The 18,051-nt window shown below is 35.7% G+C and overlaps 1 protein-coding gene across 1 annotated transcript in view; it reads right to left on the reverse strand.

Moving 5' to 3' along the window:
- Nucleotides 1-8,428: 8,428 nt before the first annotated feature.
- Dip-B (Dipeptidase B) overlaps nt 8,429-18,051 on the reverse strand; it is a 93,995-nt gene continuing 84,372 nt past the window's right edge. The window contains exons 14-15 of the mRNA XM_090414946.1: nt 15,669-15,800; nt 8,429-8,753 (exon numbers count right to left, since the gene is read on the reverse strand). Of these exons, the coding sequence (XP_090271072.1) occupies nt 8,586-8,753; nt 15,669-15,800 (300 nt within the window). The 3' untranslated portion in view covers nt 8,429-8,585. The remainder of the gene's footprint in view (nt 8,754-15,668; nt 15,801-18,051) is intronic.

The following is an 18,051-nucleotide window of genomic DNA, read 5'->3' on the forward strand; positions in this document are numbered from 1 at the left end:
GGGTTGGCATTCATCTTTCCAAGCATCAAAGATTCAAACCAGAGAAATAGCTTCCGACCATTATACCTCTGCCACTAAACTTCTTAGAATAAATGCACTCAATAAAAGACGTGCCCGAGATCTTCCACATGGAGGTGTGATGGATGCCTTGACCATATTGACTTTTGTCTTATAAAAGCTCTCTACATAATATCTTACTACCTTTCAGAACTCCAGTAGAATTTTTGAACTTAACATTGATCGTTTCCATTTCAAACAGCTGAGATTTCCAATGCATTGTCTTTGAGAGTAAACAGATGTATACGGTAGACTATAGGATTTACTTACTGGGAACGTAACTTCAAGTCAATGACTGGAATTTAACCTATACGAGTAAGTTATTCTTTTGAGTTAATCGTCATGGAGCTTACCATGATGTCCAAAGATGTGAAGTTTTTAATATAATTACCAAAATTTAAATATTTAAAAGTATATAAATTTCCAAGAAACAATAGTTAATGTGATATAAATTATTAATAATAGTTAAATCAATAAATAGGCAATATAAAAATAAAGCTTGTAGACACCAAAAATTCATACCAAGCCCTATCATTATTCAACACTTATTTTAGTAAGGTTGGTATTATTACCATTTCTCCTTGAGCGTTAGGCACACTAACCTTTCACGACTAAAGTAACATGACTTCTTTGGAACTGACGTATTCTTATTTTCAGGTTTTGTCTCAGTGTTCTAGTTTGTAGCTTTGAAGGTTAATCATATTGGCATAGTTTTTATGGCTGTCAATTGTATTATTCTGAAACTGGCTGATTTGCCTTCAGTTAAAACTCTCTGATAGAGATTCTTCACATCTTAGATGAGATTCGAACTAACGTCTTTCCAGCCGAAGAATATATTCGAAACTGAGTTTTTTATTTTATTTTATTTTTTATTTTTATAGCAAGAAAAATAACTATTTTATAGAAATATAATCAGCATGTATTAAATTTAAAAGTTTAAAAAAATGATATTCTCAAGATTTTTCTAAGCTAGAGTTTAAATGATTTCAGGTTACGATAACTTTCTTTAAATTAAGACAAAGTTTAAATTAAGATAAACTCGATTTTTTTTAGTTTTTAACTCTGTAATTCAGAAAATGACCATATAACACAGTAACACATACATAAATAATACACACGTTATGATTTAGACCACCAGATGGCGGCATTTATCTGCGTTCTTGTTCGTAGCGTCAAGAAACAGACGTTTGTGGTGGAAGTTTACTCTAAAAAAGTAAGACTAAGAAAGTGCATCTCTTTAGGAAATTTTGAGAAATAAAAAGTGTTAGAGATATTTACTATTATGGCAACACAATTTCGATGTGATGATGAAATAAGAATGTTATTAAAGTAGTGATAAATCGTCGTTTTGTGCTTATTGATCTTCGCTAGATCGATACAGCTTTCATAAGGAGACAAACACCCAGAAGTATATTCACTCGGATCCATTTAAATTGAAAAAGATTATCCGCTCTTTCAAAGCATTGGGTTTCAAACAAGCCAAGTTAGTTGGATGTGTGTGCTTTTTTTTTAAAAACGTTTATTTATTTAACTATTGGTGCGAGTTTTTTTTTTTTTTCGACAGAGTCATGTGAATGGACCAAATGAATTGTTCAATATGGTGAATTTGAAGGTTAACTGAAAAATAAATAAATGAAACGATCCCAGTAAAGATTATGAACTAATAGTCAGAACGAAAGATGTCCTGAAAGCCTAAAAACGCAGCCTCTTATAAAGTAAGAGATTACTTATTGGTGGCCTGATAATCTTACCTAATATGGCAGCTAATAAGCCTCAAGCCAAGTGACGAACTTTATGTACCACATGAAGACTTCAACCCCAGCGTCGAGTATTGCCCTTAATACTAGACGCTGGGGTTGTCTTTGTAAAGTGAAGAAGCTATCCATTTAACCAACAAACTTGCCTTGTCGTTTGGCTATTAACATGTTTTGAGAACAGTGATGAAATTCCAGATGTAGATTTGGATTAGGATTGGCCATGAAAGTATTAGCTGTAGAAAAGATACATAGCAGATTATTTGTTCCTATGTGCTGGAGAAGAGGTTGAGTTGGTTAGACAATCTTCATTAATGTCTGATTGTTTTTAAAAGTTTTAAAGATCCTCGCAAAACCTTACTGGACATGGTAGTAGGATTCCATTCCAGGATACAGGATTCGTAGAAGGTATGAAATAAAATATGTAAAAAAAAAAAAAAAGCGAAAACCTTATTTTTTGAATAATAGGACATCTGGTTTGGTTGTAATTAGAGCCAAAACAACGAGGGCTATAAGGCTAGTATGTCTACCAGTTTCTTGTAGTTCCAGCCGCTTTGTCTAGTGGTAAAATACCTGCCACTCTGTATGAGCCAACTATCTTACCTTCATTTGAAAAGTCTTATATTTGTAAAGGTTTCGTAGTCTAATTCACGAAAGACAGATTTTGTTCGATTAACTATATGGTTTAGTGTTATCGATGAGAAGGTGATCGGATTCTATTGAGGTAATAAGATAAATAGCAACGCAATAAATACTACTGTCGAGTAATACAAAAAAAAAAAAAAAAAAAAAACTTTTTTTTTCAACCAGTTACAGCATTTACATCTTGCATATGGTTACACCATTGGTCATCGCTTCTCTTTAATTCAATATATGTGTTCACCGGCAATCCATGAAGCAAGCTTTATTATTATTATTCGTGACACCTCCAAGGAGTCCGAAGACTCATCGCGGGAGGACACCTACAACTTCAACTACTATACCGAACCTCTACTACGAATCATCTCCAACGCCATCTACCGTCCACCTCCACCAGTATTTTTGTCTGTAAATTGCGTGTGTTCTCTCTCGTTTATGTTATCTCTATTTGCTTCAATTTGCGTAAAAAAGTTCCATGCGGCACCTCGCTGAATGGACTTGCAATATTACAGCGTATTCATTTTCCTCATCGAACGAACTGACACTTTCCTATAGAAAGTGAGTAAAATATTAATACAAGACCTACACTAAGCAAAAGTCTCTATCGATCATTCCATTCCTAGCCAGTCATTCTTGAATTCTATCATTAACCAGCTTTTCTAATACCTCAACCTCGAACTACTCCGTCGTGAAGCCTCGTTTATAACAGAATAAAATGTGCCTGTTAAATGACAAAATTCGCATAAAAATAAAAAGAAAGTAGAGGAAAATGAATCATTTTTTTCAATATAATCCCCATTAACTCGATGCAACATTTACATAGTTCATATAAATTTTCAAAACTCTGCTGGTAGGCGTCTAAATGTATAGATTGAGCTCGACAGTCACTCTTCCGGATGACCTCCACTGAGTCAGGTTGTCATTTCAATTTCAGAAACCAAAAAAGTCTGCCGGCGTAAAACCAGACAAGTGTTGGATCACTGTGGTGGATGAGCAAGAAACTGTTTCACATTTGACACCCAATGTGCTCGCTCATCGTCGTGCAGTAACAGCTGTTTGTTCGTTGCTGCTTCCCTGTCTCAGGCGTTCATTCGGAGGTTGCATATGACTTACCAGTGACGATTCTCTCTAATATTAGATCAAGGTACGACCTTGATCAACCATTCCAACGATATTTTCACAACAGTAACACGATGCTCCCTTCCTACTCAGGAGTCAAAGAACTACGAAATTCGTACCACAATTAATTGTGGTACGAGTCCCGAACAAAGCTTTCTTTTCACTAAAATTTTCAGTAAATTTCATGCTTTCCGATAATTAATTTCGGTGCAATTATTCGACGAGTTTTAACTTTTTCCACATTTTCATCCGTAAGAACAGACGGGCCTTCCTTCCTGGATCACCTTCTATTGAATCCTTACCATCTCGAAATGGCAGTAATTTCTAAGGCAGATTTGTCCAATTTAACATTTTTTTTTTTATCACTGATCCATTTTCGAATTTTTGATATGTGCCATTAAACACCATCTTCTTCAAATCTACGAGAATGAAGCTATTACAATGCACATACAGGATGATTTGGATAGATTGGCAGACTGTGCCAAGGAGAATCGATGTCAGTTTAACGTGGTGAAGTGTAAGGTTATGCATTTGAGGTGAAAAGATTACCAGCTGCATACCACATTGGTGGAACTATATTCCAGGAAACTGACGAAAACAGAGACTTGGGAGTGTCAGTGGATAGGGAGTTAAAAGTTTAGGGGGAACATAGCAAAAGTAGCCTAAAGCAGCTTATCAGATTACTTCGTTACTAAAGAATACTTTGACGATCAGAGAGAGAGAGAAGCAGGTCATTGTTCCTCTATCAAGCCTTGATAAGACTCCATCTTCACTAGTTATGCGCAAATCTGGGCGCCAGGGTTTCTTGGTGATGATGAGAGGATCCAGATGCGAATGACGAAGATGGTAGCAGGTTTATGGAATGAACCTTACGAGAACAAGTTGAAGATCTGTGGGTAATAGAAACTGGTCGATAGCTGATATGTTTGAGATATGCAATTACTGAGTAGTTTTTAGAAGATAAATTCAGAGGAAATCTTTCAGAATAGGTCTGGTGATGAGAGAACCAGGTAGCATGGAAACTGAGTAAGAGTGTGGTTAGCAAGGGTGTTAGAACTAGGTTTTCTGCTTGGAGAGTGGTGAATGAGTGGAATAAGCTGCCAGTCTGTTGTGGGTGCCACGACTGTGAATGAGTTCAAAGCAAAGTATGATAGTGTGGTGACGTGAGCCAATTTGACCTAGAGGTGTGCATTGGGTACGACTGGCATTTCAGCAAAAGCATGCAACAGTTCACCCACCAGTACAACAGTGGGACAGTTAGACTTATTTCCACATGCACCATACCTTGCTTTTCCTGAGATTCTACAGCCAGAGACAAATAAGGGTACCCATGATGATGGCCAGGCATTGTAAACAATGCCTCACCTGGGCCAAGGAATGTTGTCAACAGATCCTTGACAGATGGAAGTTCTTTTGGAGTGATGAGTCCTGTTTTGTGGTGCAACATGCTAATGGCCAGCTTCACATTTGCTGTAAACAGCATGAAGCCCTATCCCCTTGGATGCAAAGGGGAGGTTCAACAGGCTGGTGGAGGTGGTGTTATGGTCTGGGGAGCTTCTCTCTGGCACACCCTAGGTCCGTTGTTTATCATCTCACAAACACTGAATGATGAACGCTACAGGAACCTGTTGGCTGACTATTTCCATCCATATCTGCAGGGAGTCTACCCCAACCACAGTGCCATCTTCGAACAGGACAAAGCACCTTGTCATCAGTCTCATACAACTACTGAGTGGTTGAAGGAACACGACAACAAATTTGCCACATTGCCTTGGCTTGAAACCTCTTGCTATAACCCATTTGAACACATGTGGAATATGTTAGAACGAGGTGCGAGAACTGCTGATCCTCTTCCACGGAACGAGCATGAACTGACAGAATTGTTGCTGCAGCAGAAAGGGGTCAAGTTATGCATAGAGGATGTTTGACACCTTGTGGAATCTGTTCCTAGGCATCTGCAAGTCATGAGTGTACAATGGTGGACTATTGCATTATTAGGTGGGTGTTCCTAATGCAAAACTGCTTGTCAGCTAAGAAAGTCACGAAAAAATTACAAGCTAAGAACAAAGATGCTCAGAAGGGAGTACAGAAATCTCAGTAGTTCGATGTGGAAAACAAAGGAATTCAAAGAGTTTATAAAAATTAGTAGTACACTATGTAAAGAACTGAACAATCTGCTTTTCTATGAGTCAAATCAATAATAAAGATGCAATGATGCAAAGAACATCCTTGTCTGTAAAGCACTGGAAGTCCACAATATGAAGTAAATTATGGTACACCCTTTTCTGATCAGTTGACAACTGTTGTAGATGCCTAGGAAACAGCTCATGCATTTATCTAACTGCAAAATTTGGCAGTGGAGCTTTATGCTGTAGAGCTCTTTCTCTCCTGGGTGTAAATTTAAACCTATAGTGCCTGGAGGAGTGAATGTATGTTGCAAAACTTCTTGACAATGCAATGCTCCTACATAGTAGATATTTTACAGAACAGATCTACTTCTTTTAACATAACAGCTTACCCTGTCATAATAAACATAGTAATATAACACATAGGTTAAGGAAAATGTGAAAAAAATTGGTCTGCACAATCCTGATCATAATCTGCCAGAATATCTTTTGGATGAACTGAAACGTCAAGTGTGAGCCAAAGTGGTAGTCACGCTGAAGATAAAATAGTCTAAAACACCCAAATCATTATTACAAACTGGCAGAGAGTATTATTATTATTATTATTATTAGACACCTTCAGTGAGTCCAAAGACTCATCAAGGGAGGGCACCTGCTCCACAACTCTGACTCCACTGCTCAATCCACCAACTGACTGCAACTACACCAACACCATCTACAGCTGACCACCACAACTAATACCTGAATAATATATAGTGATAAGTTAAGGGGATAAAAATCCCTTATTGTTTTTCAGCCAGTAAGCGAAACTACGATCTGTAACGTTTCTTTGCCGACGAACTGTCAGCGTATCCAAGCGTAAGTGGTGTGGCACTACCAAGTGGTCACTTACGCTTGGATACGCTGACAGTTCGTCGGCAAAGAAACGTTACAGATCGTAGTTTCGCTTACCGGCTGAAAAACAATAAGGGATTTTTATCCCTTTAACTTATATCAACCTCGCAAGAAAAATAGCCGTTTGGCTTTTCATCTTAGTTATATACTATGTTATAATATATAGTGATGTATATGTGGAAAGTGTAATCAGAACCAAAGGAGAGCAAATGCACTAGGTTTTGCTCAAATGCATGGTCTAATACTTATTTAGGCATACATAGTAGTGTATCATCACTGATGTTGCGATAATTAAGGAAAGGGGTAAACAATATATCTCCTTGATGATGATCAGATGTATGCCAGGCATTCATTTTTGATCATCTTCAATGAATCACTCCATTTTCTACTTGATAGTTTGTAAGAGTTATTCCATTTATATGGGTGGTTATTGCATAAAATAGAGAATTATAGACAGTATAATAGAAAAAAAGGATGAATTGTTTCTTCAGATATCTTTAGCATCACCTGTTCGGCAAAACATGAGTATGTTTTTATGAACCATCCAACTGGCTTAGAGTGTATATGCATCAAAGTTACTATGGATGCGAAGTGCATGAAAATTAATATATTTCATCCATATTGACGTTGATGCAGTTAAGGGAAGATAGATTATGATGAACATGCTTACTTTTCATTGAGTCATTAAGGAAATATACCAAGTTAATATCTAAGATGTGATTTTTTGGATTTAAGCAAATTTAGATTTCCAAACTCCAAAAACTCTGACCTCTTCACCTTCCTCTCCATGAAACATGACCATCTGCAACCCAGCTATCCAAACAGTGAAGTAATCTTCCTAGAATACCTTAATGTCCACAATTCTGACTCTCTTTTATCAGCACCAGTAATCAAGCTAAATGAGAGGTCTTTGCTATAAGCAATGACCTAACACAAATCATACACCTGCCTACCAGATTTCTCAATAACCCTCTTAACTCTCCAAATACTTTCGACCTCTTTTAAACCAGTTCTCCTTCCAGATATACTGTGGGTGGAGGTTACCCAGTAACTCGGACCACAACCTGGAGCAAGTCTCCTCTCTTCCAGAAGGGCATTTATTCAATCACTCCCAACTGTGTCCTTTAGCACTACAAAGGTGCCAAATCAGATAAATTCTAGAATTTCAACTCACCCTATCCATAAGAAACTATTTCTTCCACTTTTCCCAACCAAACACCTGCTTGAAGCAAGCCATTGAAATTATCCTCACTGGAATGACCTTCATTCTCTATTTGATCTAAAATTCTTGTCCACTTTCCAAGCCCTGAAGTACCAGAAGAAAATTCAGCTTACTGCAAGGGCTGCAGTAAGCTGAATTATTGATGGAGTTATTGATGCAAGCCCCTTACATCAATAATTCCATCTTCGCACTCTGCGTATAATGAAGCACACAATAAGTGCAAACAGGTCAAAATTTTTCTCACAATGTTTCTTTTCCAGTGAGGAAAACTTGCTATATTTATCAATGTTTAAGACTGCAATCTTAAATCTGATGATTTTGCAAAAACAAAGTGGCAATAGTAATTTTATATTAAAAGTTTGTGTGTAGATAGTTCGAATTACAGCAAAATGCATTTGGATAGATCAATATGTGAAATTACAAATTTCACTCTGTTGTTTCATCACATTAGTTAGTAACAACAAAGTAACGCCATGGGCTGTCATGGAGAATCTGGTTCACTGATTAAGATGAGTTATGGAATTTTGAGAAAATAACCATAATTTTGCAATTTTAAATATGTATGTTAAAAACTATGAAATCTCTAAAACACAGGAAGAAAATTAACATGCAAAACATTTCTTTGCTTGTTTTTTTAATCGTTTTTAATAAGCTTGTTTTTAATCAAATTATCACAGAAGCTTAAAAATTTTTTTTTCCTCTCCCAAATTATTTCCTAATATTAAAATATATGGAAGCTGCAATAATACTTTCAATGCATCATTGATAATATAATTATTCTGATTTTGCAGTTTTATGGCTTTCTAATGAAAAGCGATCCATTATAAACCGAGAAGAAAGTGCAAGTACTGGGGCACCACTAGGAATTCCCGGGAAAGGTCCAGAAGATGCTGCTATATCAATATGGCAATATTTCAGAGGATTTTCTGAGTCGCCACCATGCTGAAAATGAAAAATAAATAAGATAATAATATAAAGTAATTCAAAAATTAATTAAAAAAATACATAATTTAATAAATTTAATAAATCTAATAAATTATTAGCAACCCATAAGAGAAACATAACATCTTTCGAAACTACATATTAATATTCTATCTAAAAATAATAATTCTGATGGCTGAATTCTGTAGCGCATTTACTTTCTTTTTTAATGTAGAGAAGAGGATTAAAAAGCTGTTAGATGTTACTTCAATCCTTTCACATATATATAAGCACTATTTTTTCACATTACATCGCAAAAGAATGTGACTGTATATCTAGAATTGTCATAAAACCCCAATAAATATGCACTGCCATCTGTTATTTAAATTCACAAGAGATTATTTCACAAAACAGTGCAGTATTTAATACCAGAATAAAAGTACTGTTGCATATGATTATGCTTCTAGCAAATCTGGAGTCACCATGGCAAAAATGAAGATGAAATTCCTTATAACCGATCTATGCATTTCTTCAGGTGAAAAGTATTGTATCTTCACATATGTATGATACATTTATCTGTAATATATGTAATATATATATAACCAATGACTGACATGCAACACAAGCAAAATATTGATAGTTTAACCCAATTATGGCTTCATTACTAGTTTCCCTCTAAACTAATGTACTTCTGTACACTAGTGATGTGAAACACGTGAAATCTTCAATGACTGCTGTTATATTTCAGTCTAAGGTACTACCTTGCATGTCGTTTCCTTCAAACACCAGATTTTACTTCTCATTTTGTTTAACTAATCCATCTCTGCTGTAATCCACTTTCTTGAATATTAGTAATGTACAATTCTTTTCTGACAATTTCATTTTCAAAATGGTTCTGCAATTTACACCATCTATTCCATCTGCCAATTTTCTTCAGGATTCATATCTTTGTTCTACAATTGCTGATCAACTGTTTTGTTTTTATCCTACTCCTCAGCTGCATGTGTTTAGTTATTTGAACACTGATTTATATATACCGCTAGTTTGGTGTTTTGGATAATTTCTCTTTTGTCTGATACAATTTTAACTGGTCCCCACCATACTAATCAAGCTTATTCTATTATTTATTTCTGTATCAACTGACTATCTTTACTAAGTCCGTACGGTTAGCCAGGGGAAGGAGTGTCCTAGGTTCGATTCCCATCGACAACGTGAGGAGCTTAAAGATCTTCCTCAGCCATAGCCAACTTAATCGGTCTTGGGTGTGGACAGCAGGGTTTTTCCGCCAGTTGATCTGGGGGGGGGGGGGGTCATCCAAAAGCAGGCAAATGGGCCCCATGAACACACACACGGACTACAGTCAGGAATACTGACCTGGATATAGGCCTGATTCATCTGCTCATGGATCCACTAATAGTATTTTTTGTTTATAACTTATGTGTTTTCTGGCTGATTTGCCTGTATATGGGATGGGGGGGGGTTCTGGGAGAAAAAACCCTGACGTTTTATAGCAGAAGTAGTCTAGCAACTTTTCAGCAAATTGAACTGGAAAACACTGAAGCAGTTCTATTTTCCTCAAGAAGAATTCACTCCCACCAGGTGCATCCCTTCAGGTGGATAAGGGAAGTCCTAAAATGTGTTGTTTTGAATGAAGAAGAAGGCATACCAATGGTATTTAAGGTATTTTCATCCATACTGTGGAAAAGAAAGGGCATCTATAACACTATTACTTTTTCCAGCAGTGACTTCACTCCAAAAACCAAAATAATTGTGTCTCAAAGAAACTTATGCATCAACTATTGCACAGAAGAATCAATGATAGGTCACATTAGTCTCCACTGCAAGTCAATGATACTGTGAATAGAGGTAAATATTATTCAGACATATACAATGTCGGGAGGTGGAGAATTCAGATAGATTCTCTTGATATTTTTTGTAGAGAGAGGAGTCAGAAAGGCATCCTGAGAATTACAGAGACTTAACAGGATGGAGTGAGTTGTTTCTGAATGCAGGATGGTGAAACAGTCCAGAGAAAATTCAAAGTACAGAGTAGCTTACAGTAGTGAGGAAAGGTTATGTACGATTACTTCTTGGACACAAACCCATAAATAGCAGAATACTTTTAACTAGACTTGAGACATCCTACCAGCCTATCAATCATGGTAGTTTATGCAATGTTACACAGCCAAGCCTGAATAACAAAGTGAGGAGTTTAACAAAAATTTGAGGCTATTTTGGACTGCTTCCAAGGAGAGAGAGAGAAATGTTTTCTTCATTCTAGAAAGGAAGAAAGAAAGATAGTCAAGCCCAAGTGTGGCAGGTTAAGTCTCAGAAGGAAACAGCTGTGATGAAAGACACTGGACAAATTCCAGATAACAGATTAGTTATTACTAACATATGCTTCTAACAGTACCCATACTTGGCAATGATGGGTTAAGACACCAAACTGATTACATCCCAACCATGCAAATAGTGAATAAATGGATAACATACATTTTGCTCCTTGACGGCTATGTCCATCAAAGATGGACATAGCTGTCGAGGAGCAAAATGCAAGATATAGGTGATGTCTTGCATTTTGATGCAATCTTAAAAATCAAAAATTAGTTGAATTAACTAATTTTTGATTTTTAAAATTCCTTGCCAAACTAGGACTATAAATCTTTGCAAGGGAGATTATCCCTAGGAGAGATAATCCCCCTTGGGAGGCTTCCATAGCTGTGAAAAGATTTGATGTTCTACTGGAAGATGATGCCAGAAATGACTGGGAGGGAGAAGCATATTGCTAAACATTTTGATGTTTACAGCCAGTAAACATTTTGATGAAATGAGAAAATCTTAAACCAATGGATCTCAAAACTGACATGGAATGTTATCAGGACAAGAAGGTTGAAGCAAAGACAGACAGATATTTAAGGGATAGAACATTCATTCAGATGCTATCTCTGATCGGAACCATGGTCTGTACTTCTCTCATGCATCTCTAAAGATTTGGATGGTGCTTTTCTCTGCATAGTGTGCTATGTCCTTCACAGCCTGTTCTTCCTTGAGTTTTTTTTGTGATGATCATGATGTTCAGTTGTTCTTCTCTTAACATATTCTAAAATTTCATTTCCCTGCTTTCCAGTCTCATTCAATAAGTTCTCTTTCAAGTAGCTGTGTTTGTAACTTTTTCTATCCAGCTAATCTGCCCATCATTCTTCTTAGAAACCAAATCCCAGATGCACCAGTTTCCTTTCCCGTGCTTTCCCAATAGTCCATGTTTCTAATATATGCACATTACATAGAATATGCATAAGTTATCAGCTGCATTTATATTGACTTTTCTATCAGTATGTTTTATATGGAAACACCATTCTGGCAACTTGAATTCTTTTTTTTTTATTTCATGTTCACATTTTTCATTACAAGTGTCTAGACATTCAAGATATATATATATATATATATATATATATATATAAACACACAATTGTTCTATGGAAATCTTTTAAAGTTATGTTTAGGTTGTTATTCATCCCTTTCATCATTGATTAATTTTGTGTGTGTGTGTATTGCCAGCCAGGTCTCCTGACCTTCATCCAATTGAGCATGTCTGGGATGCTCTAGGTAGATGTGTTGCTGCTCTCAACTCCCCCCCCCCCCCCCACTTCCCAAAACCTTCAGGCACTTAGGAGAGCCTTGCAGGAGCAATGGTCATTATTACAGCATTATAATACATTGCTGTGAGGGATGACCACGTTCCTTATTGAAGCACTTTGACATTCTCATTTTGACCTTGTTTTTGATCATTATCTTTGCATACCCATTTATTACTGAATTAAACTGTTTATTTACAATTTCTTTCACATCTCATACCGGACTGCTTTTTCACTGAATTACATAAAAATTCATCATGCAGTTTGAGTTACTGTGATTTTTCTCTTTGTTCTTTAATTTATAGAAACCATGGTATTTTTAGACTAAATTTATCAAGATTTCTGCTAGTTTATTAACCATATTTTGTAGATCCTCAGAATTCTCAGTGATTAGCTCTCCTGAAATATTCAACTCATTATCAATCTGAGTTCACATATCTGAAATAATGAATGTGGGGTTTCATTCCATTATGTCTCTGATATTGCTAAACCAATTGCAAGAATATAACCTGAAGAAATATAACCTGATGTCATGTTTTTTTTTTATATCAATGAACTTTATTTCTTACCATCCATCAAAGATAAACTTTCAGCTTTGTCTCTTTCAAGTGTTTACTGCTCAGGTACTGTCCAAGTGTCATGAGAATGGAAGGCACCTGAAATCATCTCTCACATTTTGGACCAGCTTTGAAACATCATCTCTTCTATTTGGACAAACCAGCTATTCCACACAGAAGAAATTTCATGAACAATAACAGATTCCTAATACAAGAAATCTCATATCTGGTCTTACTCAGGACAGAATAGACACAGATCATGAAATCATTTTGCTCAAACACATGCCTAATCATATAGACATCATTTTAAATTTGTTTAAAATGATGTACATCATGCATGAATATGCATGATGTACATCATTTATATTCAGGGATATGAACAAAGCTTTTTTGCACTGATCAAACCTCAATCTAACTAACTGTATATTCTATTCTTAAATAAAAGTTTGTAATTCTATTCTCAGCAATGTAAATAGCTTATTTTTTATCATTAGTTATGCCTTAATATGTCATATGTTATCTCTATGTATTTTAAGATAATTATCATTGTTATTCATTTTCTTGTGCCTTTACTTGTATATGGACAATGTTGCATGTATATGACAAGTTATACATGATCTGTCCACCAAATGAAATGCATTTTTGTGTTTCTATCCCTTATGGGTCATTCACAAGGGACAGAAAAAAAAAAAATCTCTGAGGAGATCAGAAAAAAAAAACAATAGTGATGAAACTTGTTCTTGGATGCAGATAGAGTTCTGAGAAAGATTAGAGGAGTGAAAAGGTGGCATCAATGGCAGTATAATTAAAATTGAATCAAGATATCAGAAAAAAAATTGACATTCTTAGCATCCAGGAATATATTAGCAGAGCTAATTTCAGGTGTCATGGTCACTTAAATGGAATACGAGTGGGAAGGTTAGCAAAACAAGTGTTCGCTGCCAGGATGGCAGGAAAAAGACACAGAAAGAACAAACTCTAGGTGGATTGATATAGTAAGTGTCTTAGAAGAGAGAAATAAGATCTCTTCATATTGGAGGATTGAGATAATAGAATTTGGAGGAAAACTGATGATAAGAAGTTAGTAATGATATAACTTTTTTTCATGTACTACTACCATAATATATCACCAAACTCCTGACATATACCTTTGGGAGGGGGGGGGGGTGCACCAGATATTATAGCAGTAGTAGTACATGAAAAAAGTACACAATTTTTCTCCAAATTCTATTATTCTCAGCAGTCTGCTTCTGCCTCAGGCAGATGAGAAATGTATACAGATTTCAGCCTTCTTTGGTGCTGTGCTCAATAGACCACAAGACACTTTAGAAAACAGGCATCTCTCAACATTACCAGGTAGATAATTAGCTTGTACAGTGAACAAGGGGGTTACTATGATGTCAAGTGTAGGACCAAGTGATTTGAGTAAGCAATTACTTCATCCCCCCCACTCACTTGCGAACATCAAGCATCAAGCACATAGCAATAGATGAACTGAAGACAAGAATTAGAATAGATGGCAGGTGGGTCAGCAACCTAAGGTATGTAATGACAGTACTCTTCTATAATGAGGGGTACAGGGAAGAGCTAGAATGAATTCTTAACAGAATTAATACGATCAGCAAGAGCAGAAGAACTGAACTTCAACCCTAGTTTCTTAAAGAAAATCCAGAGAAAGAACTGTGATGCACTGTAAGCATAGTAGGGAAATAATTGAGGCTCCACCAATGCAAATAGTTACCATTCAGAAAACTAGGAACAGTCAGGACAATAATAAGAGACTCTGTCTTTTTTTCTTTTTATGCTGCTCCCGCCCATTAAAAGGCTATTTGCAAACCTATAGTACATTTTGTACTGTGGGTGAGCTAAAGAATTTTTTCTATTTTTATCAATTTTATATATTTTTGCATTTTTAATTTATTTTTTACACAGTCTGGAAACCCTGCTCTAAAGACCAATAGAACTTTTGTAAGCTACTTCAGGTCTCCAACAAGCTATGAAATTCATTTCCCACCTAGTTAAAGGCCTAGTAACAACTTATGAATGTAAAGTTGGAATCTAAAGAAGTCTGATACAAGAAAAGGATAAGCTTTGATATGTAGTGTTACAGAAAACTTAAAATATTATAGTAGTACACGAAAAAAAGGTACATCATTTTTCTCCAAATTCTATTATTCTTAGCAGTCTGCTTCTGCCTCAGAAATGTATACAGAGTTCAGCCTTCTTTGGTGATGTGCTCAATAGACCACACAATGGCTACAAAGACTAATAGATGGATCCTAGAGAGAATATCAAAAGAACTAACTCTGACTCAAGCATAATGAGTCAGAGTTCTTTTGATATTCTCTCTAGGATAAGATCTCCAGGATCCAAAACATTTCAACTAGAAATGTTTTGAATATTTGGACATTCAGAAAGAATGGAAGTGGAGAGGAAAAACATTTTAAATTAGTAGAGTGTGGAGAACCTAGAAAAAGGGTTAGCAGGCTATCGATGAAATGGAATGATAATGTGTCAGATTTGGTAGGTCTTTGGAAAGTTGAGGCTGCAATTAAAGCTTGGTATTGGACCACATGATGAGAATTCGTGTCACAGAAGATTGAAGTGTCCACATGAGAGTCTGCATAAAGGCCATACCATACCATACCACAGTTGCACTAAATAATGCAACTATGGTATGGCCTTAGTCCTTGTGAACTTTGACCTCTTTTATCACTGATAAATATGGTAACTAAATGACTAACCTGATCCATTCCGGATGCCATGATGAGGAAGGCAAAAGGAGATTGATGTCCCCGTGATGTTTGAGAAGAAGGCAGATTATTACACTGAAGTACATCTTCATACTCTGATTTTCCCATATGGAATTCAAAATCCTATATGAAGAAATGAAGATAGAAAATTTAAGTTTTGATATTCACACCAAACTGCTCAGATGCTTTAATACAGCTAACTTTACTATTTAACACTGAAAGTATCTATTCTATGCAGTAATAGCTATTTTATCAAGTATGGGGAGTACTGACATTCAGAGCAAATGTTATGCTGTAAAAAAAGGCTTGCCCTGCAGGAATCTGCTAAATGGAAAAAGAAAGTGATATTATGATCTAATTATCTAAGATTTAAAAGCAGAGATAGATATATTCGTTCCAATAGGAAAATCAAAGCTAATTCAATCATCAAAAAGTGAAATGAATTCATGTGAAGTGATATGTGTAGTGGCACTGAAACCAAAAATTCTGTTAAATGCACTACAGACCTAAGTCAATCGAAATAAAATTTTTTCTGCTTCAGGCTTATTTGTAACTAAACAAAGATCCAGACTTTCTGACTAAAGCTGTTCTTTAAAATTCTATTTTAACAATAAATGTAAATATTGTTGGGTATTAAATTTTTTTTTCTCCAGCAATAGTACATACAGAGAATTTTTTATGTTAATCTTAAAGTCAGTGAACCAAGGCATACAGATAGGTCACATATTTGTGACCTATCTGTATGCCATACCAATATAACAGTTTGTTTACAATCGTCAAAATTTGAGTCTTATTTTTTAATATCTAATACTAATCAAATTTTACTATTTTCTTATATATTAAAATGTACAGTTCATTATTAGTTTTATCATGAATAAACAAAAATTCTTACTTAAGAGAAACTAACTATCAAATCAAAATAAAATTTTTGAGAATTCTCAAGAACTACCATTTCCCAACTATTAAAAAATTTCAAGAATCTAGAAACCATAGATTTAGTCTTAAAGATACCAAGAAATTATATACTTGGTTTAATCCTTTATCCAAGTGTAAGCAAACAAAGTTGGCACCTGAAATGTAATCAGGAGTGGGGCAACTCATACATAGAAGCTAATGACTTCGCATCACTTGCCTTAGTATCCCATATGCAAAGCACATATCCTTACAGGTATGTATAATGCTAAGCATTATGGGAAGGGTCACTATCCAGACCGATTTCGACCTTTATTGAGATCTTGTCAGTGGGAGCCAGACCCAGAGGTCTGGCTAAGGTTGAAATCATATTTTTATTTTCATTTCATTTTCAGGTGCAAACTTTGTTTGCTTGCGCTTGGATAAAGGATTAAACCAAATATATAATTTCTTGGTATCTTTAATTTACAGTATAACCAAGTGGAAAAACTTCTAAGAACTATATCTAATCCAGAGTATTTTAATAATAAGGTGTGACACCGTCTGGCTACGGGGTGCTTAAGGGTCAAAGCTGTATAACTGAGACGAGATCTCCACATAGCCTTTAAAAGAATGCAAAGAACTGACCAGGGCTTCTGACCTAATGTCCAATTCTCACCTTGTGGTGCACCCTGTTGGGCATCTATCTGGATACTGAACAAACGAGGATGGGCTGGGATTTAGCCGACCAAATTGTATTCTTATTGGCTTAAGCCAAAACACAAAATGATGGTACAACATGACAAAATTTCATGCCGGCTGCGGCGTTGCCTGGTTAAACAAGGCCCCGTTGTTTTCACCAGAGAACCAAGGCAAACAGCGAAAAGTGTGCTACTGGAACAAATCTGAAAACACACCCCAACTCAGTGGGTCGGTCTGGCTCCCACTGATGATACCTCAATAAAGGTCAAAATCAGTGTGGGTAGTGACCCATCCCATAATGCATAGCATTTTACATACCCGTAAGGATATGTGCTTTGCATTATGAGATACTAAGGCAAGTGATGTGAAGTCATTAGCTTCTATATACGAGTTGCTCCAATCCTGATTATATTTCAGGTGCGAACTTTGTTTGCTTACACTTGGATAAAGGATTAAACCAAGTATATAATTTCTTGGTATATTTAATTTATAGTATAACCAAGTGGAAAAATTTCCAACCCTTTTTAGTCTTTCTTTTGAGATAACTGATGTTGCATGAAGATCAACCTGCTTATGTACCATGGATAGTATATGCAGTCTTTTTCATTAATAGAAAAATGCATTTTTCTACCTATTTTTGAAAAATAGGTAGGAAAAATAAAAAAAAAATCTCAATTTTTCAAGAGGACATTTATAAACACAAAGCATTTTATAAACTTATTAAATTCAGTAATATTTTACCAGATTTCTAACCAGCCTCATTGGAGCACAATTATAGCTA

This window comes from Typopeltis vanoorti, chromosome 26 (assembly GCF_054136105.1).
Source record: "Typopeltis vanoorti isolate ZY-2024b chromosome 26, IOZ_Tvanoo_1.0, whole genome shotgun sequence".
Classification (NCBI taxonomy): Eukaryota; Metazoa; Arthropoda; class Arachnida; order Uropygi; family Thelyphonidae; genus Typopeltis; species Typopeltis vanoorti.